Genomic DNA, 24,671 nt, shown 5'->3' with positions numbered 1-24,671 from the left:
AGATACATTGTAAGTTTGAGTTTCAAATCGCTGTTCATTTCGGTTACTATCATTAATCATTATCAAAAAATTATGTAATAATTCACGATGTACTTACTGACTGTGTGATTCACTTGTAACGGATACAAACTTTCGACACCATAACTGACGGTGTTCACTTGGATAGTATATTTCTCACCGGGCGTCATATCCGCCACTTCCGCTTCCGTGTCGCGCACGCTGGGGAGTTTGACCCACCTGGGGTCATCTTCCGTACGATATCTGATGGAATATTCGGTGAATATCGAATCCGTCGGCGCTTCCCAATGCACAACAACGGTGTTGCTCGTGACTTTTTCGATACTGAGATTCTTCGGTGGATGAGGTACTAAAAAATAATTCAAAATGAATCGTTAATAAATTAAATAAATATTCCACGAACGATGTTGAATGAAAAACAATAACGTAAGGAACTAATTAAATTTATTACTTACAGACGGCTTGTAAGTAATCGTGCGGCTCGCTTCGAAGTCCATGGCTAATGGCAAATACCTTGACCTCATATGCTGCACCAGGATAAAGATCTTCCAAGACAATATGCGATTCCGTAGTCAGAGTGGTTGCACTCTCTCCAGTATCATTTCTGTTGTGTGTTACTTCGAATTTCTCTTGTTTAGAATTGACGTCGCTCTTCCAGGAAATATTTAAACCTTTTTCAATAGGCTTCAGATCTTCAATTACAGGACTAGCAGGACGTGTCGCTTGGTACAGGACGGTTTCGTTCGACTCGACTTTATTGCTAATTGCTTGACTTATTATGGAATAATTTCTACCTGGCAGAAGAGCTTCCAGCGTGACCTATCAATTTAACAATTATGTCAGAAAGTAAATAAAAGAAACGAAGGTTGTACAGGATTTTTCTCATTAAACAATACGCTCACCTTTGTTTTATCAATCGTCAAAGTGTTACTATCACCGCCGATCGATGTTTCCACTTCATGGTATTGTAGCTTGTAACTATCCTGCGTACTTGAATTCTCTGGACTCCAAGAGACTTCTACCATACCAGTTTTCTCATCGATCACTGCCCTGAGGTCGTGAACAGGTAGCGGCTCTATAAATATAACAAAGAATGAAGAAACAATGTAGCTGTAATGTAAATAAATAATTGCGCGCGCTATTTTTTCAGCGAGTACTATACATATTAACGAATAGGCAATGAACACGTACTCAGAGTAACGTCTCCGCTAGCCGGCCAACTGGTGACTTTGCCAGAAACCGTCTTCACCACCACTTGATATGTTTTACCGGGCTCCAAGTCCTTGAACTCCCATCTGTTCTCGTCGTCCCGGTTTCGCGTAACCGGCGCAAGCCTTCGATTACTACCGAGCGATATTTGATACTTGTCGAACTCAGATGTGCCGTTGGGAGGGTTCCAAAACATACGAAAGGAAGTCGATGTCACGGAGGATTTGTCGAAGGTCACGTTGAGTGGACGCAGTGGTACCGTACGATATTGGGCCGTGGTGGGCGCGGACGTTTCATCCTCGGAAACGGTCTGAACGGAAATATTGTACGCTCTGCCTGTAATCGGAAATGCAAACAATTTAGAGGAATAAAACGCAACTTTTACTTTATTTTAAAAAGAGTAATAAATTAATTTTTATATTTTGAAAAACGCTTTTTCAAGAATCAAGTAGTTTCTCTTCGATCTTTTGCCATCAGGTTTTTTCCTATTGCACAATTTTACTGCTTTCTAAGAAACACATATACTAATTGTGATAACGAATTCCATTGCGTGTTTATGTAATCAGGCGAATTAAATATAGACAACGAAATTTAACATTTAATACACGAGTTAATAAAACGAGTACTTTTGTAATTAATTCTGTTATTTATAAATAAATTATAATCTTTAAAATAAGAAACTTTCTTTGACAAGTCTGTTTACGTTCTATTAAATAAATAGATCTTAATTTCGTTTTTAATGTTAGAAAAGATAAATATTGATACAATTTGTGAAATTTATTCGTCTTGCAACTCATGCACTGCTCTATTTACAGCAGATGCATACTTTCTCTGTGATTCTACTTCAGGTAGCTCCGTTTCGTGTGTCTAGAAAGAGGGAATGAAGTTGATTTGACTTGGATGCGCAAACAACATGAAAATTACTTGTTTGCAACTTGAAACACAATTTCTGCTCAAGATTAATTTCTCACGGAATGTAATATATTTTGAAACGTGTAATAGAATTTGGTGTGTCTTGAAAGTTCCATAATATGCGCGTGCGATTACATGATAGCAAACAGCTGACCTGGAACAAGTCCTTTGAAAGCTGCCTGTGCAGGACCAGGTGGCTCGCCTTCCTTCTCCACATAGAGAACGGATTCTATCGCGTCAGATGGATCTATGCTAACTTTGTAGTGTGTGTATATCCCGGCCGGATAAGGCGGTTGCCATAGCACCAGCAGCGTCGTCTCGTTCCTGAACCAGACGATGAACTTTCCCGGGGTGTTCGGTTCTACAAATAACCCAACGCTAGATACATCGATCTTTACGAAATACATTTATAACTCTCAAGATATTTATATACTTGTCGTAAAATTCCTGCTGGTATAAGCAACGCTCTCTTTTGCGTCCAGTACGGTGAAGAGTTGAAGCGAGTACGTGGCACCAGGCGTGAGATCACGTAGCGTGTAGGGCACCGAGTCAACAGGGATGACGGTGGTCTTGGGATTTCCGGTATCACTAAAGCTCTGCGTCCGCAACCGGAAACCGGAATAATTCCCCTGGGCCGGAGGCGACCAATATACGATCGCGGTCTTTCCATTTCGCACTGATACCGTCAAATTTGACGGAGGATCGGGTGCTAATAAATTAAATTACATTAATTGACTCTCCAGAAAGACTCGGCAAATCAGGCAATTGTTTGTTTGTCCGTGACTTTGTGCTTGCAATTATAATCATACGGCCGTTAATTTATAAATTTACTTTTAATTATTAAAGTAAAATCCCATGTAAAGCACTTAGATGACAATAGCTACAAAAACAAGTAGTCATATTTAATGAAACGCGTTCTACTTAATTTTATATCGTTATATCTTTAAAAAGCATACTTTTAAAGATAATTATCGCGTTAAACAGAATCAGATTATCATACGTGTTGTGATTGACGCGGTCCACGTCAGCCAATCGTGAAGAGTGCTGTTGCTATAGTACAGCCAGTACTCATATCTCGTTCCAGGCAGACCGTCCCTGAACTTTATGACATCACCGATGTCAGTGGCGGCTATGGTGGTGTTCGGCGGTGGAGAGCCGACGGGTGGGCTGTAATCCAAACGGTACCAAGAACCACCCTGGCTCAGATTGCCTGGTATCTCGATCGCGAGATCGGCCGAGTATGTGACCTAAGGTGAAACACACAGAAACCGCCGTTAATTCGCGCGCTCGTATCATCATTTGTGTAATTAATACTTTCGCAGTAATATAAAATTTGTATAATCAACAATGTGTTTTGTACACGTAGGAAAGAAACTAATGAAACGTATATCATGCTGTCGTATTAAATTTTGCTATTCTTGAACAGCAAAAATGTTCAGAGAATACTAATTTTATTTACTGAAAATAGTTTTCCTGATACTTTAGATTATTTCACTGAAACAAATTGATTTTTATTTCATCAGCAAAATAATAAAATATATTTGCTAGAATATTTCGTCAGCAAATTAAATTTTTGTTCGCCGCAGATCTACGTTTTCGCGAACAAATTTACGGGGTAAATTTTTTTTTATTTTATCAAGAAAATAAATTTGGATTGTAATATCAAATAATTGATAGAAAATTTAATTCGTTTCACGTCGAATATAAAGTAGCAGTAACGATTCTGCTGCAACGGCAAATTTTCTTTCCTCCGTGTGTATGTGCGTTATTAATTTATAATTTGATCCACATGCGTACATGTAAGTTAATTATAGAGCAAGGTACAAAGAGGTATTTGATTACGTTTGAATAGAATTGGATTATGCGGTGTCCTTATGCAACAACCTGGTTCTATGAGAACATGCGTACGCGCGGTCTAACTGTTTCGTACTCATCTCGACGCTTGTATGCTTTTACGGCCTCACCACGCAATGTCGTAACCGTGATCCGTGAGTCGAGCTCGTGTTAGTAAGGACCGTTATAAATCAGCGATGTATCTTGGATTTCAAGGTTCCATCCTTAAAGATAATCAAGAAACTGAAAGAGGGTCATTTATCGCGTCATCGATCCCTCATTTATTTTTATTTCCGTCGATGTAAAGATAATACCTATGATAGCAAGAGGCTTGTGCCCTCTCACATATATTCGATTCGATACGTCTGATACTCGCGCGATATCGTGATTCCCACAGTGTGAAACAACTCTTAAGTTTATGGACGCCTTTTAACGAGGCTCACGACCTCCGCTCAGCGCTTCGCTTTCTCCACCGCGAAATATTGGCCATTAACTTGCGAATGCACGACCGTCCAGTCCCTTGTACCAAACGTTTTTGTCCATTTTTCCAACCGCGTGTCTACAGCACGCGTTTAGTCACTAAATCGTTTCAAATAAAAATTTTTGAAAGCTATTCAGACGTTATTTTGTCGAATTTATGGCACAACAATATTTGTGCAAAATTTTTGTGAATCGAAGAAAAATTGACTCAATCTATATTGATATCAAAAATATTTCATTGTCAGTTGGATGTGAAAGATTGAAATGATGGTTGTGCGGGAAATGACGCAAACGGTATGTTGATTTTAAATGGCTATACTCGCGGCTACTCATAGCTATGAATTCTTATGAACTACTAACAGACAGCATATGTGCACGACATATATACTGAGAGCCAACGCGTTCCCAGACGTGGGAAAGATAGCGCACCGCAAACCTATAACGCTGTCGTTGACACGTAATAGAGAGCTCACTGGAGCTGATGTCCAATATACCGTACCGTTCGTACCGTCCAATATCCAATAGGAAAATTTTATTTGTAAGAAAAAAAATATCGCTTGGTAAAAAATTCCCGAGATACAATTTCTTTTATTAAATATTGAATCTTATAACACGAATTGAACGCAAATCAATCTGTGGGATATAGAATATAAAAAGCGGTACCGTGGGGAAAAATCGCAGTAATCAAATATCGATTAAGATTGTTGGAGGCACAATTTGCCAGTCATCAGTATCCATTTGTAACTGGCATGACGGGAAATTGTTTGAGATATGAGAAAGGAAAATTATAAATTATTTGGCTCCTCAATAAGTCTTAATGTAATTTGACATTTAACTTATTAATAAATCACGCACTATACACAAAAACTCGAAAGCAACTTGATCAGCTTGGACTATTGATAACATTACGATGAATCTTTCAACATCCATTCAGGTCTAAAGTGATGAAATATCTTTTCCTAATACAACCGTTCGCGACAGTGAGGTGCATATTGATCCCTGCTCTATCTCCCTCTAACGCAACGTCTCTTTTCCCACCTTCCCTTCGTTTCTCTCAATCGTATACCCCCCACAGGCGGCCTATCCCTCGCGCTTGACGTCGACCACGGACGACGACAAAAACTCCTAATTGTACAAAGAAGGCACGAATAGCATGCCGGCTTGGCAGAGATAATCGGGAAATACGTGGCTCTGAGGCACGCGAGAATTTCGTTTGCCTCGTGCTTCGAAGGAAATAAATTCACTTCGCGGTTGGAGATATTTGCCGCGCGATGATTAAACGCGGCATGCCGACAACGTGGTGAATTATGCGGTGCATTTTATACAAAAACGAGGAAAAAATTTAATAATGGGAGATTTAGTTATTCGTCGTGGTAAAAAGGGATGTTTACATTTATTACAGAAGTACATTTTGCATTTGCAAAGAGAATCGTCGTTGGCACTTAAAAAGTACTTAAAATACATTTACCTCAATCTTTTGAAAATTTATATGAGTAATACACAAGTATCAATTTACGTATTTACATTGTTCGAGAAAAAGAAACAATTTGCAAATGTAATTATATTACGATTAAATCATTGTATGACACGCAATATCGCAATGTAAAACATATCTGGCAGGACCTTATCTATTACACATATCTGTTTGTCACGAAATTCTCAAATAATGTTGGGTGAACCGACGTAGTTGCATTTATGCATTTTTAAGTAAATCGTCGTGAAAAGAAAAAGACTGTATTCTAGAATATCCATATCGCTTTAAAAATACTTCGACATTTCTTTCTACATAACCACATCAAATTTTGAAGGATTTCAAGTATTGGAAAGTTTAGATTATAATATCTATATCATCACTTCAATATGTCGCTTAAAAAATGTTTCGGCATTTCTTTCTATCCGCGTCCAGTTTTAAAGCAATTTTTATGTTTTCTACCACATTTTACCGCAATGTTTGGTTTAAGTAGCAACGACGCGCGGCTTATTGCTTCCAGTTAAGATTTTGAAAGTAGAAAGTAGCACCCAGCGACTTTCCGTGAAGTATGCGTGGCTCTCGATCGCTATGTTTGAGGTCTAGCACGTGCGTCACTTCCGGTTGACCGTTATTGTCACGCGCCTTAGCGTATTTCCGACCTTGCGAGTGGTTTTCGTTCATGGAAGTAGGTGGAAGAGGTGGAAGTAACGTGTCCGTGACTTTTTGCAGCTGATTTGCTGTACGTCACTTTGTCTTATCTGCCTTGGTATCCTACTATTAAAGTACTAAATAAGTTTCCTTTTAAGTGGACATCAAGCGGGCCATGTGCAAAAAAATCTGTCCATATATGATAAGATTGAGTTGCTTCGAAATTTTAATTTTTCTATGTTATGCGTAACGTTTGAATAATCGTAAGAGAGAAGCTTTCTTTTCTTGAATATTAAAATATTATTTTACAAAAATATTGACATAATTTTTAAACAAGTTGTTCAAGAGCTCATGCAAGATAATATCGATTTCAATAAAATAAGTATAGCAAGTGTGATGAATCATGATTACTCGCCTTCCGGTGCATTATGTCAACATCGGAATTAACTGACTGTCTCCTCTACCACATTCGTATCATGCATTATCTTTGTCGGTGTGTATAGTCATTTCCTCCTCTCTCGTAAAGTTTCTATCAGCAAGAATTATTTATGAGGCTAGTAACAAATGTATTAGCTAGGGATAATATAAAAATGAGAGATTCTCAGGTAAATGCCCTCGACTTTGCTTCGTCTCGTGCCGAGACTATAAGGGTGAGATAAATTTTTGTTCGAAATCCCATTTTACGCATTAGCTTACGAACGGCAGGTGGTTACAGTCGATATAGCGCGACAGAAATCCGATATTTCCTTTGTTTCAGTCACAAGCTAGGAAGGTATCAAAGGTACAAATGTGTGAAACGCATTCTGTTTCACGAACGGGCTCCGAATCCGTAAATAAGTGAGAACGTGATCGTGCATAGAATACCGTGCAGCGGACAAGCCGACGAGTCTCGGAAAAAATTCCAAGCTTAAACGTAGGCAAACAACGTTGGGAACAAAATAAACGTCCCGAGGCTGTCCTTACAGCGGTTTTAAAAATGAGGCCGTTTTATACGAGCCCACAAAATAACGGCGGCAACAGATATTTCGTACGTAAAATGTGTTTTCTCGTTTGCTAATTTTGCAAAACATATATATAAATATAAAATGTGCGCTATCATCTCGTTTCTCCATGTTCTTGTTACGAGCGTGCACTCAGGAAAATATTTAGTGTATATATCGTAAATCCAACGAACGTTTTATTCACACAAAGAGACTAAAGAAAGGCACTCGTTTCGAATGTGCACTCGGGAGATTCTAACTAAGTAGCTTGCGTGCTTCGCCATTTTTACCCCTTGCAAAACCTGTTGCACGACCTTGTTCGATTTGTGCACCGATGGCCTTCCCTTTCTTCCCTTTTAATCGCCACTCAATGTCCTCATGTCTATTTTTAAACAATTATATATATATATATATATATATATATATATATATCGCTATCTTTTTAAGCTCTGCTGGAGTCCAACTGCCTTCCGTTATCTGTTTCGCGATAATATTTATGTCACAAAAATGTGTGATGCGGGTATTTACAATGCACCAGGATGGAAAAAGCTACTGTGCAAAAGCTATTTATAATGTTCACTATTTGGAAAATTGTGATATAAATAGCGCAAGCCGCGCTTCACGATAATTAATAGAGCGTGATTAATTAAACGAGAGTACTTTAATTCCTAATGGCCGGACAACTAAATTATAACAGCGAGATAAATCAGCGATAATAATGAAATGCAGCATGTTGCTCTTAGATAATCGCTATACCGACGTCACGCACGTCTCGCGTGACAAACTCTCCACGCCGTTATCGATCGTTTGTCAAAACGGATTTATACATTTCTAAACATTACTATAAATATACATACATCTTAGAATTTAAACAAGAAATTAAAAACAATTTTTAAAAAATAAAACACTTTGAAATGTAAATGTTTATCTATATTTGAATAAAAATGAATGACTGAATACTCGATTTTCAATCTTCATGCGCAAAAATTCGAATCAAATGTCAAGGAAAATTCAAAAGAAAATAATGTTCACTTTAAATAACTTTTTTATTTTTTTTCTTACAATATATTGTCTAGATTTATTTTACTATTTTATAGACTATTCACGGATTTGAATTTTTCGAATACCTACATATTCTACGAGATCTCCGGAAAAATTCGTATAATTTAAAATCCGAGCGAAAGAATTATTCGACCGTTCGGAAAATTTCGAGCGCTACAAACATATTCTGCCGAGTGTGATGCGGCATTTTGGAACGTACAGCGAATATTCCATTGTATTTGCTCTGCCAGTAAATTGCTCACGGATGCGTATTGTACGTCTACATTTGATCGACCACAAATCGACCCACATTCCGGTGTATCGTCCGCGAACAAGCGCAGCGTTTCTTGCGCCAGCACACAAACAAGCAAAGCTGTAAATTTATAGCCGGACGTTGCATTAACGCTTCGATCTGGCTCTTTCTCTCTCTCCCTCTCTCTCCTGATTATGTAACTTTTACAGCATATAACGTGCGTCGCATGATCATCCTGTTACATTGTCCGCGTCATTGACGAAGCGTGGCACTGAAACGACCGTTTGGGACGCAGCTGGAAGAAAAAAAACGGTCGGTAATGACCGTAATGCAATTACCGCGTAATTGGGAATGGAATCATTACGATAATTTTCCACTGACGTGTTGTCGAGATCCGCCTGCGAGTAAATCGGAAACGCGACGGGACTGTTAAACAGAAATGCGCGGCGTTAAAATCTCTCGTTCGCCATTGCAGTCATCGCATTTCCACAACGTGAACGACATAGCAAATCGACGAGCCTGACATTTCTTATTCCCGTCGGAATAGCTTTTATATTTTTAGCACACAAGCTATTTACAATTGCCGGATATTTTTATCGTTGAATTTAAAACTAATACTCGAAACGATAAGTCGGTGACTATGCGATTATACGAGCGTCGACGGTACGAAAAATCCTTATCAACCAGGCGCTCGTAACATTCCGAGCAGCGATAACGTTACTTATGTTTAGCTATCACATTCGATAATCTGTTTTCAGTATTATTTCTTCTTGCACTCATGTGACAACGAAAATACAGCGTCTTATAAAACGGTAGAAATGTTTAGCCTCGATGAACGCAGCGAAAAATGTGCTTCTGAAAAACAACGGCGAAATAATATTGTCCAATGAGCAATATGTCACGTACATGTTAAAAACAAACGACGTATTTTACGATGATGTGTTCGGCCAATTTTTTCTTTCCAAAGAAATGATAAATGCGGCGTGTCATATCGAGCGTAATATAACGCTTCATTAATTGCTTGGCAAATCGCTTTGACGTTTTTTGTAGGAACAACTAAAAGATCCGGTCGAGAAAAGACCGGTTGTGAAAACGTTTCCATGTTAAACAGAAATTGAAAAATATTTCGCCGTCGTTCAACATACTCCGCGTTTTATTAATCATTATAGATTTAATTTGTTAATTAATTTTTTTCCTTTTTCAAAATTTAACAAAAACAAACATGAAAAGATACACGTTGATATATATGTGTAATGCGACAATGTTTCTGCACCCTAAAATAATTAACAATTACAATTGTTTATCAGCAAGAAATTGCTGGACATATGTTTACAATTATAGATCGAAGATGAGCTACGATGCATCAGGAGAATGATATGCTAATCGCATTGTACTCTTAGATGTATATAAATGTTGTGCAAATGCATCATTGCTGCATGTGAAATGTATTTTTTTTTTATTCTTGAAGTTTTCATCGACAACAGAGATGCACACTAAGTAAAGAAATCACTTATTGTAATTATTAATAGCTGGCGAATGCAGAAATGTTGTTTTCCCGTAATAGCTGGCATTGTTAGAATTTCATTCCACTAAAGGAATTTACTACCTCAAGCTTATCCGCGCGAGTACTAATAGTTTCCGAGAGAAACATCAACTACAACTGTCGTGAAATAAAAAAGTAATTTACACGAAACGCGACAATTATATCTGCCAAAAAATTACTGCACTTCGTCGAATCTATCAGTTATATAACGAAGGAGTTTGCATTTATCTGGTAAATCAGTCTCTGGCGAAGATTTATCTCGAGCCGCTTACAATAAGTTATTCATAGCTGCGATTCTCTTGGTTGTTGCTATCAAAGAAAAAAGATATGATAGCCTCGAAGATGCATCTGGCAATAACATGGCATTTGCATCTTCGTCCCGATCCGATATTTGTCATAGTAACAATTCGACGTGCACCTGCTGGTGCGCATTCAGTATACACCGTAGGATAAACCTAGATAAGATCCGCGTGCACTTAACTATCTCGCTTCCTGTTTACCAAATGCCTGCGGCTTCTCGACGGTACTTAATTCGAGACTTTGAGCGGCCACGGCGAATCGCTGTGAAAAAGTATTTACCTGCGCGCGAGGTGATTGATGATTGCGTAACTCGAGATACAGACGTTGTAGGTGATCGTTATAGGTCGCTCGCCAGGCTTGGATGCCTCTATACCTACGTAGACGAAAGTCTAGAGAGTGCAATATCTCACACAGTGATAATATCCTATCGCGCGGATTTATTTGCGTTAGCATAATCGTGACGATTCCAAATGCGAAACAAAGGAGCATAGTATTGTGCGCTTCTTTTCTAAAAAGGACAACCATTGTATAAACCCTGTAAAATAAAAAGTTTCAATGTTTAAATAAAGCCAAATAGAGATAATAAAAATATTTGAAGGGCATTGTAAAAACATCTGAGAAATGCTCTGTTTTTTTAAGACTTCAGTTGTGGTTATCAAAAGAGAGTTGGCGAACTTTTAACTTTCTGGCGACAGCAACTGACAATCGGCAACCGAAAATAGCACTTTTTAACCAGTAATTGCAGCCATCCTTCGCGACTAACGACGGCGACGGCGACGCGACGGTGCGTTTGCGACATATTGGCAGCTGCGTTCGGTTTGGGTGCTTTCGTGTTGAAAGCGTGAAATCAATCGTCCGAAAGAATGTAATAATAGAAATTAAGTCACTATTATCGATTGCGACATACTTCGGCATCCGTATATCAATCCGTATATCCGCGGAGTACACGAATTAAGGACGTTCTCTCGTCCTTATATATACTAGAGAAAATCGATTTTCTTAGCATTTTTTTGAAACTGTGAATATACGTTAATTTAGGTGTGCTTTATGCGTGCAATGGTATAAATTTCAGTACCTCTTGCGGTATAAAAAATAAAGATACTGAGCCTCAAAAAGTTTTAAAAAAAAATTTTAATTTAATTTTTTTAGTTTTGACATTTTTTTCTTATAGAACTCGACGAGAGGAGCAACTTTGGTCCCCTTACTGGCCAACCTCGTATCTCCTACCGTTTGGCCTGGAAAACCTTTTCATTAGTAAAAGTTGAAACTTTGAGGCTCAGTATCTTGATTTTTTTATACCGGAAGAAGTACTGAAATTTATACCACGCATAAAGCACACCTAAATTAACGTATATTTACAGTTTCAAGAAAATCCTAAGAAAATCGATTTTCTCTAGTATAAGGACGAGAGAACGTCCTTAAATGAACATTTGCTGTATCACAGTTTTTCGCAAGCTAAACAATCGGACCCGGCGATTCGTGTTTTGATTCGTGTATTTAGACATAAACGCGTGCTCTCGGCTATCCATGACGCATTTATGTGCCGCGCAACTTTTGACTTTGCCTAATTAAGGCTTGCGTCATCGTTCTCGTGATTATATTACTCTTAGGGTGAACTAACACAAAAATTTTGCGTTTAACTTTTCAGCGTTACGAATCATTGTAAAATTGTACACTCACATGTATTTGTGGTAATTAACTTATTTTTAATGAATCCGTTTGTTGTGTAAAATAATTGAAGATTATCTAACACAATAAGATTTTATTTTTAATATATAAAAAATTATTAATTATTGAGATTACTGTACGATCTAACTAAAATAACAATATAGTATCTAATATTTTGCATCATTAATGAGCAATCATGATATAAATTGCAATTTGTATTGTAAAGCTGTTTAGAAACAATTATCGCCGATTTTTTAGAAAATTTTATACGTTTTGAATATAAATTAAAAGTAATTAATGTATCCGGGATTTGATGATTCGCATGATAAATGAACGCTTCTCGGACACGATATCGCGATTTCTATTTTTACATCCGGATGGCCGTTTTGAATAAATGTGTCTGCGAATTTGTAAAAGTTCAGTCGTGATCTTTAATTAAAATTCCTAAAAAATTAACTCCTTTGTATTTCGAGGAGATTTTTTAATTAATAACGACGTGTGAGTTTGACAAATAATACAATAATGCATGAGGGAACTATTGCAGTGCTTTACGGTAACTACTCTAACTTTTGATTGTCAATGGATTTAGCTATGATTTATCTATCTATGTAAATATAACATCTGCAAAGAGATATATATGCGACCATACCGACAATATTCTATGGATTATTATTATTTATTAATTGCATTTGCTAATACGATAATTTCATTTCAATTATGTATTTTGCTACATGTTTTATAGCTATATAATTATAATTAGCGAAATTGGGCTTTAGAAATAACAGGGAAACGTAACAATATTTGTGTGTCGATATACCTAAAACCGTTTTGATTCGCTCTAATCAACACACCACAATTAAACGAACTTAATCGCGTGAACTTCTTACGTCTGCAAATAAATTTCTGCAATGCATATTTTTACGTTTTTGATATTTCTGTCAGATATTGAATCAGGTTAATACGGGTCTTACGATACGATAGTATTATAATATATATTAATGCAAAAAATTAAGAAAAAGCATTCTTTTCATCGTAAACATGGAGAAAAGGAATTTTGTTATCGCAGCGAAAAATCGCTGCTGTTGCATATTTGACGTGAAAGCGGCCAAAGATCGTTATCATTACTAATTATTCGATATTACAACAGAACCTCGTTTTGTTAGTTTTGTAAAAAAAACTTTACTAAGTGTATTTTTTATTGTCACAGCACTGTGGCCGATTTGCAGATAAAATAAGGATTGAAATATTATTATAAGATAATTTTGTAAATGTAATGAAATTATTTTTCCAGTAAATTAATACTCATAATCAAATTTTTTGTTATTTATACAATAATTGGCAAAATTGATTGCAACAGTAAAATATGCTGCGTTAACTTTCTTTTTTCGTGTAACCAAAAATTTTGCTCACGTTTTACAAAATTCTTATCGATACAATTACGCAACCATTACTTTCTTGAACCGTTACTTTCTTGAACATATTGTGAAAATTGAATGTATACACAAACAATAAGAGATCTATGTAGAATTAACTGCTTATCGTATAAACATCATTTATCTTTGCAACAAAGTAAACTCGAAGATTTTCTGTATAAATCGCAGTTACTATCACATCGATGCGTATAGGATAAATCAACGTAGGATGAAGCAGGATGTAAGGTACAACTCGCTTTAATTAAGACGCGGTCTTGAAAAAAAAAAACAACGTTTCCACTGCAATCCTTGAACACAAAAGAGATGCCACCGACAGCAGAATGACGTCAAGCGTATGGTTTTCTCAATAGCGCGATGTACAATTTATCCAAATGCATTCGGACGGATGCGTGCAACAATGAGAAAGAACGAGGAGAGAAAGCAGGAGTGAAACTGCAAGTGTATTCACGCGCGGATGCGACCAGGAGGCCGGAGGGATGAGTCGGGATGCGCCAAAAAAGCCACCAAGCTGTCTCTTTTTTTTTATACCCAACGACGTCAGAGAACCGTGTGCGTAGTACACCATCACGCGTATTTTTGTCCCTTTATCCGGGTCTTTTTTACACGACACGCGAGAAAACGAATGAACAAACGGATTAAACGCGTGAGTAAAATCGCGGATGTTTATTTGCACTGAAAAGCTTTAGAGAAGCATCGAGCTAATCGCTAAGAATTGACGTATTAATTATCTATATGTGGCGATGATAGCAAAAATATAATAAATTATTTAATTACGTAAATAATTGTCTATAAAAGGAAACCGCGTGGAAAAAATCTAGTTTGCAAATTATTATTTCTACAATTAATGTACATGATTTTGACAGCACAATCTACGAGTGTTTAATAATAGAGAAAATTAATATGACAGTTGCGGTTCAAAAAAGAATAGATTGTATAAAAAGATAATTTAAAAAGAGAAAGAGAGAAATCTCACAATACAATGTCAAATCCAATAGGTATTCAAGAAAATATCGGAATCGTTACTTACGTAAACGATTACTAAGAATTAAAACTAGGAAGATCGAAGTGAAGATCGAGCAAAGTTAAACTAATGAGAAAAATCTTTTAATATTATGGATTTTAATATTTTATATGATAAATAATATTAGAAATATATGTAGATAAAATTCATATTCTTCGTTTGTTAAGATTTACAACAAAGACGGAAAGATCATAAACTCTGCGGATTAGAATAAATTGTTCAAATCTTTTATTTTAGACTTGAAATATGTATGTAAATGTTACGTGTTTACTTTCTTATACATTTATCTAATTAGATTGAATCGAAACCTTTCAGCTTTTAACTCAATTACGAAGAAAGTTGGGGAAAGTGAGATCTGTTTCTATGCTATAAAAATTTAATTCCATCAGTCTGTTATCATCTGTAATATTTTTGTATTATCGAGTACCTATAATCCGAGTATGGCTAACATGTGTATTATACATAATTTCAATAATCCTGTTTTTTTTTTGTGCTTGTGGATTGCTTCAATTTTAATTCTTACATGCCATTCACGATAGCTAGACGCGATTGAAGGCCTCGGATATGGTTTAGACGAGTGAACGGTGATTTATTTTTCCCGTCTGCTGTATTTTCGTAACATGTACAGCCGCCGTATTTTCCCAGGCTAGTCCAGGATATAGTCGCACATCCGGATGAACCGTAGTCGTTTGACACTCAGCAGAGCACCACGTGCGGCTTGTCCTTGCCTTTGCGAGACGCCGTTTCCGGTAAGCCGCGACCGTGACGGAAAAAAGAAATTATTAAGCTTACTATATTTTTGGTTTATTTCGAGTGTCGTTTTAAACTTTAATATATTAAATCATTATTATTCTTAACGCTTCAGATATATTTACGATAATTAATATTTACAGACTTTTAACTTTATTTAGTAATAATTACAGATTAGACTTGGTTGCAATAATAATTGCAATAAATGTTATATTATTAACTACACTGTCTTAATTGTTTATTTAATATTCCAATAACTCATCATAAACTATTAAGCAATTTATAACGCGAGTATTTTAAATAGCGTTATTTTTATTCCGAATAATTGGATGCAATATACAATTGTGTTTGATCGAGATTTGTATGCATGAAGTTTTCGTAGAAAGCACGCACGTTACGAGCCAATATTTCGATTTCTACTCAGTCAAAAAAAATATCCGATAACTGCATATTCATTCGAAATAAAACGGATGAAACTGGCTTTATAAATGCCGACTCGAGAACTTCCATATATAGTATAGGGAAACTATCGGAGACGATTTTTTGTTTGCGATGGACTAACCGACAATGTGCTCGCGTGTCAACGTAACTTATCGCATATGTAGCGTAACGTCCGACTTAAAAATGACGACGTCGGCTATTTGCGAGACTATCGGCGAACAGGGTCTCCGCGGTAAGAGTTTAATATAGCGCGGTCATGAGCCTCGAATTCTGGGCCAATAATGTCATGATTTTGTCGCACCCACTCTTCTTTCCTAGAAACACGCGAAAAAAAACAGAAAAATTGAATCGAATCGTATATCATACGAGTCAAATCATTACCTAAAAAGAAATATTATTCTTATTAGTTTTATTAATAATTTCTAATTTATAAGGCACACGTCTTATTGTGCACTTGTATGTCGCCAAATAAAATAAAATAATATATGTATAGCAAAAAATAAAATAATTTAATAAAACGTAAGAAATTATAAAGTTTATTCATCTATTTATATCTATCTGCAAAAGGATATCGGTATAGCGGAAACCCATTGTGATTTTACCCCAGTAGTTAGAAAATTTTAACTCTCTCAGCGGAAGAGCGGATGTAAATTTTGCGAACGATGGATGAACGTTGATGTAAAATAAACGAGCATTTGGTGTACTTGGCCGTGTTGCAAAAATAATGTAGAGTACCACGCAAAGCGGATTTATGAACAGAAAGCTTAGTGGAACTGGAAATAGCATTGGAAGAGTTAAAACCTTATACTATATAAATTTGATTCAATTTTGTTCTGTGTATTCTAACTTTATATCTTACTGCATAATGTTATGCTAATTCAATAGCTATGCTAATTAAACTTACGATTGATAAGATTCCTAAATTAATACTTTATCACAAGAAAAGGATTAATAGTTTCTCTGTGTCACGTAAGCTCGATTTCTCATACTTTTGCGAAATTGACTGCATTTCGAAATATCGCTAACAATTTGTTACTTATTTTATATGATTTATTTGATTTTTGATTACTTGATTTACAAAATTACTGGATTTTAATTAACGAGTGTCTAAATGAAAAGTATTTCCTTCACAAAATGCATTATGATGATATCAATGCTAGGGGCCATATGTTGCACGAATATATCTTTTATATATTACATCATATCTTTTTCATGGGTACTTATCACTTTGCATGACTCACTCTGTGATCAAATAAAACAACACCATTTGATGTTACATAAATGATTTGTATGTTTCTCGATATATAGCTAAATATATAAACGTAGATAAAAAATTTTTTATTTTTTATTCTACCGGAAATAATTTATGTCCAATTAGTTTTGCAATCAAAATGTCTATTGTATTTTTCCAATGGTGATATCGGTGAGACAGACATCAAGATTAATGACAAAGCGATGATCAATTTTTCTAACAGATAATAGAAGATGTTCCATGGCAATGAAATTGATATCAAATCGATTTCGCGTAGAACGGTATCATATAACGGTCGTTAAATGGGCGTTGGCTTCCTTTCGTTGCATAGAACATTATTTAGACGGATCATTTTGTCCATTATGAACTTCATTAGGTATGACGCGACGTACTTTCGCCAAACTTTCCTTTAGTCAATAAACCGTAACTCACAGCTATAATAAACCGTGATCCTCTTTCTTCTCCGTATTGAATCAACAAATAATTGAATCTGTATACAATCTTGAAGCAGGCTCTGCATTATATATTTTCTATAAAGTTTTATAAATATAATAATATCCAATGTACAATCCAAAGAAACAAAATATATTATTTAATGTAATACTTTTCAAAACGTGATCATAAATCTAGCTCTAATAAAAAATTTAAAAATTAATATCTTTTTACACAGGTAAACGCATAGCGTTGCGTGGCTATCACGTGAACGCATTATCTCGTAGGTATTATTTCGAAAAATGACATTCTCGTAGCGCATAACGCTCCGTTCGTCTGTTGTATAATGAAATCACTATATAGCTCCCGGAGAGATAATAAAAACTCATTTACGTAATTCCCGCACTCTGCAGTGCATTAAATATTTAAATTACCCGGAAAGGTAGATCCTCTCTCTCGCCGAGAGGGAGGAAAATCTCGTAATCCGCGGTCTAACCATCGGCAAACGATCCCGAAAACTAATCATTTCGATTATCTACGGCAGACACTTAAGCCTCTTTAATTTGCTACTGCTGGTGTCCGACTGAATATGTCGTGCTTGCGCAAAAACGAATAAAATAGTGAAATTTGTTCCGTTCGAGTTGAAAACATTAATTTAACGCTAGAGAGAGAGAGAGAGAGAAAATAAGTTATTATTACATCCGAGAGTTTCGTCTTTAAAAAAATACGTATGCAGTAGACACATATATTCTAATGACACTAATACGATTGGATATTCGCCGTACTGACGGATACAGGAGTCAGTAGACACATCGGCATTCGAAGTAAGCGCAATGTATTCGCGGTTGAGAAAGCCAGTCGGTGTTTCGCAATGTCAAGATACGATTCGATCGAGCAAAGAAGACTGGATGTCGGTCACGTTCCCCTTCACCAATCAGTTGACCAGAACTCAAACTCTGACTCCAATCTGTCGCAAAAGTACATGATCTCTTCGCCGATATTAATATATTTCTTCGCTTATTTCCGAGTATACGTTCAGATTTCTAGTCTCTTTCTTTTGACGGAAATTTCAGTGAACAGTGGATCTATTCTGTAACTCTTAACGATAGTTTCGTTATCGTTATATTTGCGTTTCGCAGATATTATATTATTATATAATGGTAAAGAAGCTGCGCAACCACAATATAATATGAAACTGTCGTTAAGAGTTACAGAATAGGCCCACACATGAATCTAACGATTTAATGTAGATTCCTTATGTTCCTTACCTATTTGTTATTCATTTGTATTGATCCAAAATATTGTATCAAACATATTTAAAAATTTTATATTATTTACATATGGTATAGATTAATCCAAGAAATTTGAAAGTGAACTTTTAATTTGTGCTGACTTTTATATAAAGTTGTTTATTCAGCATGTTAAGCTTAATTTAAATTTGCAAGTTTATGCAATACGTTTCTATACGTCATCGCCTCTAGATTGCCTCAAGTACGTACGTATCAGTGTAAAAGGACATTCTCCGGAGCGGAATGTCCTAGATCGAGATCATTATTTAACCGCTTTATATGCCCCAGTGATAGTAAGAATAGAAGTTCAGTGAAATAATGCAAGGACGATAAATTTCCATCATTTTCACACTAAGACAAAGAAGAATTAAGATGAAGTGCATTCAAAATGAATTAGTGCATAAGTAAATGATAGAAAGTAATAGTATAACTGTAATTCTTGAGCACTCCATACAAATTGTGAAACGCTCAAACTGTAATTGTTAAATATTAGCCTGATAAATTTTGAATTAAAAATCTTATTATTTATAGGGAAATTTAAAATAACGAAAATTTGAGTTAAATATTTATAACGATACATCTTTCGAAAGCATCAGAAAAAAGAAACAATTTTATAATTTCACAAACATGTACGCGTGTTACCAATGCGCGTCCTTCGCGCGCTAATACCCACGTCTCTAGCGTAAAACAATACTCTATCGACATGTCCCATATCCATGTGGTTATCGGCACTTACCTCGGTTAAAAGAATCAACAGCAGCAGAGGGATGCTGCTGAATTTGGATACTGGTTGTGGACAGAAGACTTTACGGTCCGTCATTTTCGATGAGTGCGAAATCTACCAACGTCGAAACCTCCTTGTTCTCGAAGCAATCGCTCTTGGTCCACCCTTCACCCAGACACTCACTGACACCTCACGGAATATAACACCCACGAAGACACCTTCGGCGTCCAGTTAAGTAACGAGGAATGCGCGAGGAATGTGCGTGTCACATCGATCGATCGACGGCACTAGGACTTACTTCTTCGAGTCGCGCCGTGCGTGTGGTATCACAAGAAATCGCGTGTCCCACTCCGGGTACCTCGCGGTAACACCTGTTCGGTTGTTTGACAGCTACGCCGGTACCGGAGGTAGTGACGGCGACGATGGCGGAGGAGCCGTGGGATCGCGGTGGCAGGAAGGTCGGCTGCTGCCATATCAGTCGGCGAGCCGCGTGTCACCGAGCCTTCTGCTTGACTGAAGCTAACGCGTTATCACGAATCCAAAACACCGGGAAACGACGACTCGGTTAATCCGCGACTCTCGCACGTTGCTGCTCTTACAATTAGTTCTCGGGCTCCCCTCCTCGGGTCTGGCACATCCGCTGTGTCAGATGCATCAGAGTTATGTAAATTTCCCGGAATAAAAAAAAATTAATGGATCATTTTCTTGCGGTGTTTTAGCGCGCGTTATCCATTAAATTCTGCTTCAACAAATCGCACAGTCCTCGTGCCGGATCGAAGTAGGTCGATTTAGTTTCGAGCATTCAATTTTGTTCTTTTTTTTTAATCTAGATGTGGAATGCTTCTTGCATCAATTTGATTGCTGCGCAATGTTTCTTTCATGTAAAATTATTTTAGCAATGTTTCTTTCATACAAAATTAATTTAGAAAATGGAAGCTTAATTGGTACAGACATATCTAATATAATTTTCATTACTTTATTACAGCTGCTTTTCACATTTTGACATCTATCTGACGTTGAAAATGTATGTCAACGACCGGTACATGTACATAGACGACTATGCTAACAAAGAAAGTATAATAGGCGTGCCTCTCTACTTTATCTCTCGCATCATATCGTGTCTTTTTGTTCTGCCTTTCTTCATGTTGTTCTTAAATAGAATACCGGTTCTTTCGCTCATCAGGCACCTTTGTCTTCCTCGATGTTATTCTTGAAGTATGTGACGTAAAGAAATCACATAATACATTAATGTAGTAACGAACCGAAGAAGAATTAGAAAATTACTTTGTTTTCTTATAAAAAAAACATATTGTGGTTATTTTTACTTCTATTTTATACTCTCGTTTTTAAATACATTTCTCTCTATCGCATCTGTCTATTCATCGAACGAAATATGCGATATCATTTCTGGACTGGATTAGTTTCCTCCCTTCGTTACTCCGCGATTTGAATGCTCCGAAGTGTGGAACGGAATAACGAACTAGGGGTTGCACCCTTCGGCGCGGTCAACGTGACAACAATGAGGTAACGAAGCAAGCTTCACAAAACATTGAAAATAGCCGAGAGATTGCTCGGTGATCGGAAACGCGTGATTTTGTCCGGAGAAAGGTCTGTGCCCGATCGATTTTTTTCTTGCACTTATCACTATACAATATACTTTGTTTTAGTCTTTTCGCGATAATATTAAATTATGTCGTTCGACGATATGAGATCCTTATTTTACAAAATTTAAAAAATCTCAATAATTCCGACTTGTTTATACACCAAGCTCGTACGTGTGTCCTGCAGCCAATAGATCTCTTCTATCTTGACTTTGCTTCATCCGTTGTCGCTGATGAAATACAAGTTCAACCGCACGACGGAAACTTTATATGAAATATGAGTTATGGCTGGATTAGTACTGAGCAGATTAAACCGTTCTGCGGTTTCATGCGTCCACTTACCGAAGGAGACTTCCTTCCGTTACTCTATCGCAATTCACGCGCGAAAATATCACGCGTGTGAGAAGAACCACCGCGCGAAACGTCACAGTTAATAATACGAGACTATCCCTGAATCATCCATCGGGACGAAAATTATGAGAAACAAGAGATTCCGAGTAGTTTAAGAATACAAACGCTCCGTCTTGATTAACAAAGGAGCACACGCCTGAGCATTACTCCGAATCCATTGTCTCTGCCGCTCCCTAGGCCCTCATTAAGCCACCGAGGAAGGAGCTACACGCGTCATAAAAGAGAACGAAGCCCGGATTTCAAAATAAACACCGTAAAACAACACCGACTTTCTAATTAAAAGCACAAAAGGAGAGTCTCCCTTATCCGAGGTCACCACCCTAGGGTGTCAATCAGAAACCAGGCCACTGACCGCGCTTCTTCACCCGCCCCAATCACGATTCCTCGACGAGAAAGAGAGCGACATCCCTTAAACGCGCGATCTCGTTCATCAGCGGAGTCGCCGATCCAGCTGGACGTTCGCCTGTCACCTCTGTCATCCTGCGATCCCGGTGAATCCGACTGGGAAACGTCTCAGGAGGTGCGCCAATGCGCCGGTCGCCGCCGCGTGTCAACGTGTCGTGCTCCGAAAACGGACGGAGGCGCGACGGCGAGGAAGGGCCGGGAAATGGGCAGCAAACGAAGCGTTCAGCGTGCTCTCGTACGGCTGTAGGTGCGCACGGTCGACTGGCGCGCTTTCATGACGCCTCACCCGGTGCGGGCCGACCACCAGGGCCAACGGGACCTCGGTTGTTCTCTCGACACTCCACTCGTGGCTACGACCGAGGCAGCGCCAGGCTAAGCCGCTCTTCGCCTTCGCCCCTCACCCCTGCCACCCCGTCCGGCAACCTGGCTGTCTTTCCATTCCGATTCTGGCTCTCTCTCCTACCCACGTCGCCCGTCTCCCTCGCTCCTCCGACCTGGCCTGCTCCGGCTGGTTATCCAACGCAGCCGCCATCACTACTGCATCCGTTGCCTCGACTCCCACCGACTGGCGGTCTGCCTTTCCCTTCTAGTTATCGCTCCCTCTCGCTCGCTCTTGTTGCATACATTGTATAAATGTACCTGGTATATGTTGTGTACGAACAAGAATGATTCAGTTGTGTGCGAGGAAGCCCAGTAGCGTAGCTAGATGACACGAATACATGTTGTGAGCAAAATAATTAAGTTCGATTAATCGTGAATGTATTCTTTTTTATTTTTATATTGCAATTTTGATACGGATAATCCATAGTATTTACTATGGATGCATCTAATTTTATCTTCTGAAATACTTTGTTAGCAACCTACTAAAAATGGTATCTATAAAACCTATAAAAATAGTATTTGTAAAATATGCAAATATAGCATATAATGGGAACGCTTAGATAGACAACGCTTCCTTTTAAGAAACTTTTCTTAAAACAGTGAGAAGGAATGTTTTTTCAAAGGAGAGTATTGTAGAAGAATATATGTTGTTGTCACCTTGTTAATATAACTACAAAAATATTCTAGTCACATCCATTTTTTTAATTTATTTTTTATTCCAGCTTATATATACTTCTTTACACTTGTTGTCAGTATTTTTTCTTTTATTGGTCTTTCAGATGCCAGAATCTATTTAAATTGGCATCTAAAATATTCGTAAAAGAAAGATATATTATACAAAATATGATAAATTAAAATAAAATTAAAAATGTAATTATCATATACTTTCTTCATACTTCAAATAAGAATTTAAATTCTTCTATATAGAACTATTATAACTGATATGTTTAGAAAGAATTAGATACAATTTCATAAGAAATTTATTTATCAAAAGATTAGATTTGCTTGGTGGATATGGTAAATACAGCAATCGATAGCTTCTATTTCTCAATCGCGAAACGCATTGCACGTGTCAACGTCAAACGATAGATGGGAAGGCTTTCCCATAGACCGTGTCAATTCCACGCGATGGCATTCAAATGGACGGCGCCGCCTCCGCGGATCTGGAAAATCCCAAACGGCACCTGCGATTTCACAGCCATGTTGAAATCGCGCATCTTCTTTTATATCTTCCTTTTCCCCGGGTAACTTCATTCCCCACCCTTCCCTGGCGCACACCCGAAGTAAGGTAAGACTAATACATTCGCATGCCCACGTTCGCTTGTGCGGACACGTCGCTCACACACGCGTAAAATAACGACTATACACATATACGTCTTCTGTTTCTTCCTTTCTACCGGCATCTCTTGCTACAGCCTCCTTTAACCCTCACCGCACTTCGCTGTTCCCCCCGGCCTTTGCCCTCCGCAGCGTTGTTCCTGAACCGACAGTCGCCACCTGATATGTGCGCGCGTGCGCGCGCACACGTGTATGTGCACATACACGTGGACAAATCTCTATCGGTGTATCATCTTTATTCATAGAAGTTGTCGCTCTCCTACACCTACGCAGGTATTCTGTAGCTTTGAAGTCAGAGACGTGGTTAGTATAATTAGTACCCTGCTGTATAGGCAACAATAAATATTAGAATTTATAATTACGCGCGTGTTAAGTACTTTGAAGAGGCAACAGAAGACGGAAAAATCAATAACATGACAACGACTCGAGTACTTTATCTATTCTGGCGTTTTTATGTCATCTACAATGAAAGCATGAGTATTGCAAATACAGCAGCGTTTCGACAAACTTTCTATATTACGTGTGTTCTTAAAAATTATCTAGCATGTTGCTAAATACAGCAACTTGATGAATAACAAAATAATAAGTCAGTCGACTGTCACTTGGTTGTAGCATGTAGAAAATCGGAGTCACGTTACTTTCACCGTATATCCCTGACATATCTTCTGACACAAAAGTAATAAATGCAAGTAAATTTGGGAGAAAAGACGCAGCAAATTCATCCTTCTTTCCTATGTTTAATGTGTAAAAGGATGTCCATGTAGATTTAAAAAGAAGTATTAACTGCTATAAATGTAACCATGTAAATTATATTTACAAATTGTTATTAACGATAAA

At 37.4% G+C, this 24,671-nt stretch overlaps 1 protein-coding gene across 3 annotated transcripts in view; it reads right to left on the bottom strand.

Moving 5' to 3' along the window:
- Ptp10d (Protein tyrosine phosphatase 10D) overlaps positions 1-22,663 on the bottom strand; it is a 34,403-nt gene extending 11,740 nt beyond the window's left edge. Inside the window, exons 1-8 of one of the 3 annotated variants that reach the window (XM_077424735.1) lie at positions 19,711-22,663; positions 3,140-3,386; positions 2,573-2,848; positions 2,294-2,500; positions 1,210-1,563; positions 921-1,093; positions 474-837; positions 98-367 (exon numbers count right to left, since the gene is read on the bottom strand). In XM_077424735.1, coding sequence (XP_077280861.1) covers positions 98-367; positions 474-837; positions 921-1,093; positions 1,210-1,563; positions 2,294-2,500; positions 2,573-2,848; positions 3,140-3,386; positions 19,711-19,794 — 1,975 coding nt within the window. In that variant the 5' untranslated portion in view covers positions 19,795-22,663. The remainder of the gene's footprint in view (positions 1-97; positions 368-473; positions 838-920; positions 1,094-1,209; positions 1,564-2,293; positions 2,501-2,572; positions 2,849-3,139; positions 3,387-19,710) is intronic. The other 2 variants (XM_077424736.1, XM_077424737.1) reach the window with 2 other exon arrangements.
- Between the last annotated feature and the right edge of the window lie 2,008 nt (positions 22,664-24,671).

Source organism: Temnothorax americanus, unplaced genomic scaffold, assembly GCF_048541705.1.
Source record: "Temnothorax americanus isolate GAGA-0224 unplaced genomic scaffold, ASM4854170v1 Scaffold9, whole genome shotgun sequence".
In the NCBI taxonomy this organism is placed as follows: Eukaryota; Metazoa; Arthropoda; class Insecta; order Hymenoptera; family Formicidae; genus Temnothorax; species Temnothorax americanus.
This window is presented reverse-complemented; position numbering and strand designations above follow the sequence as displayed.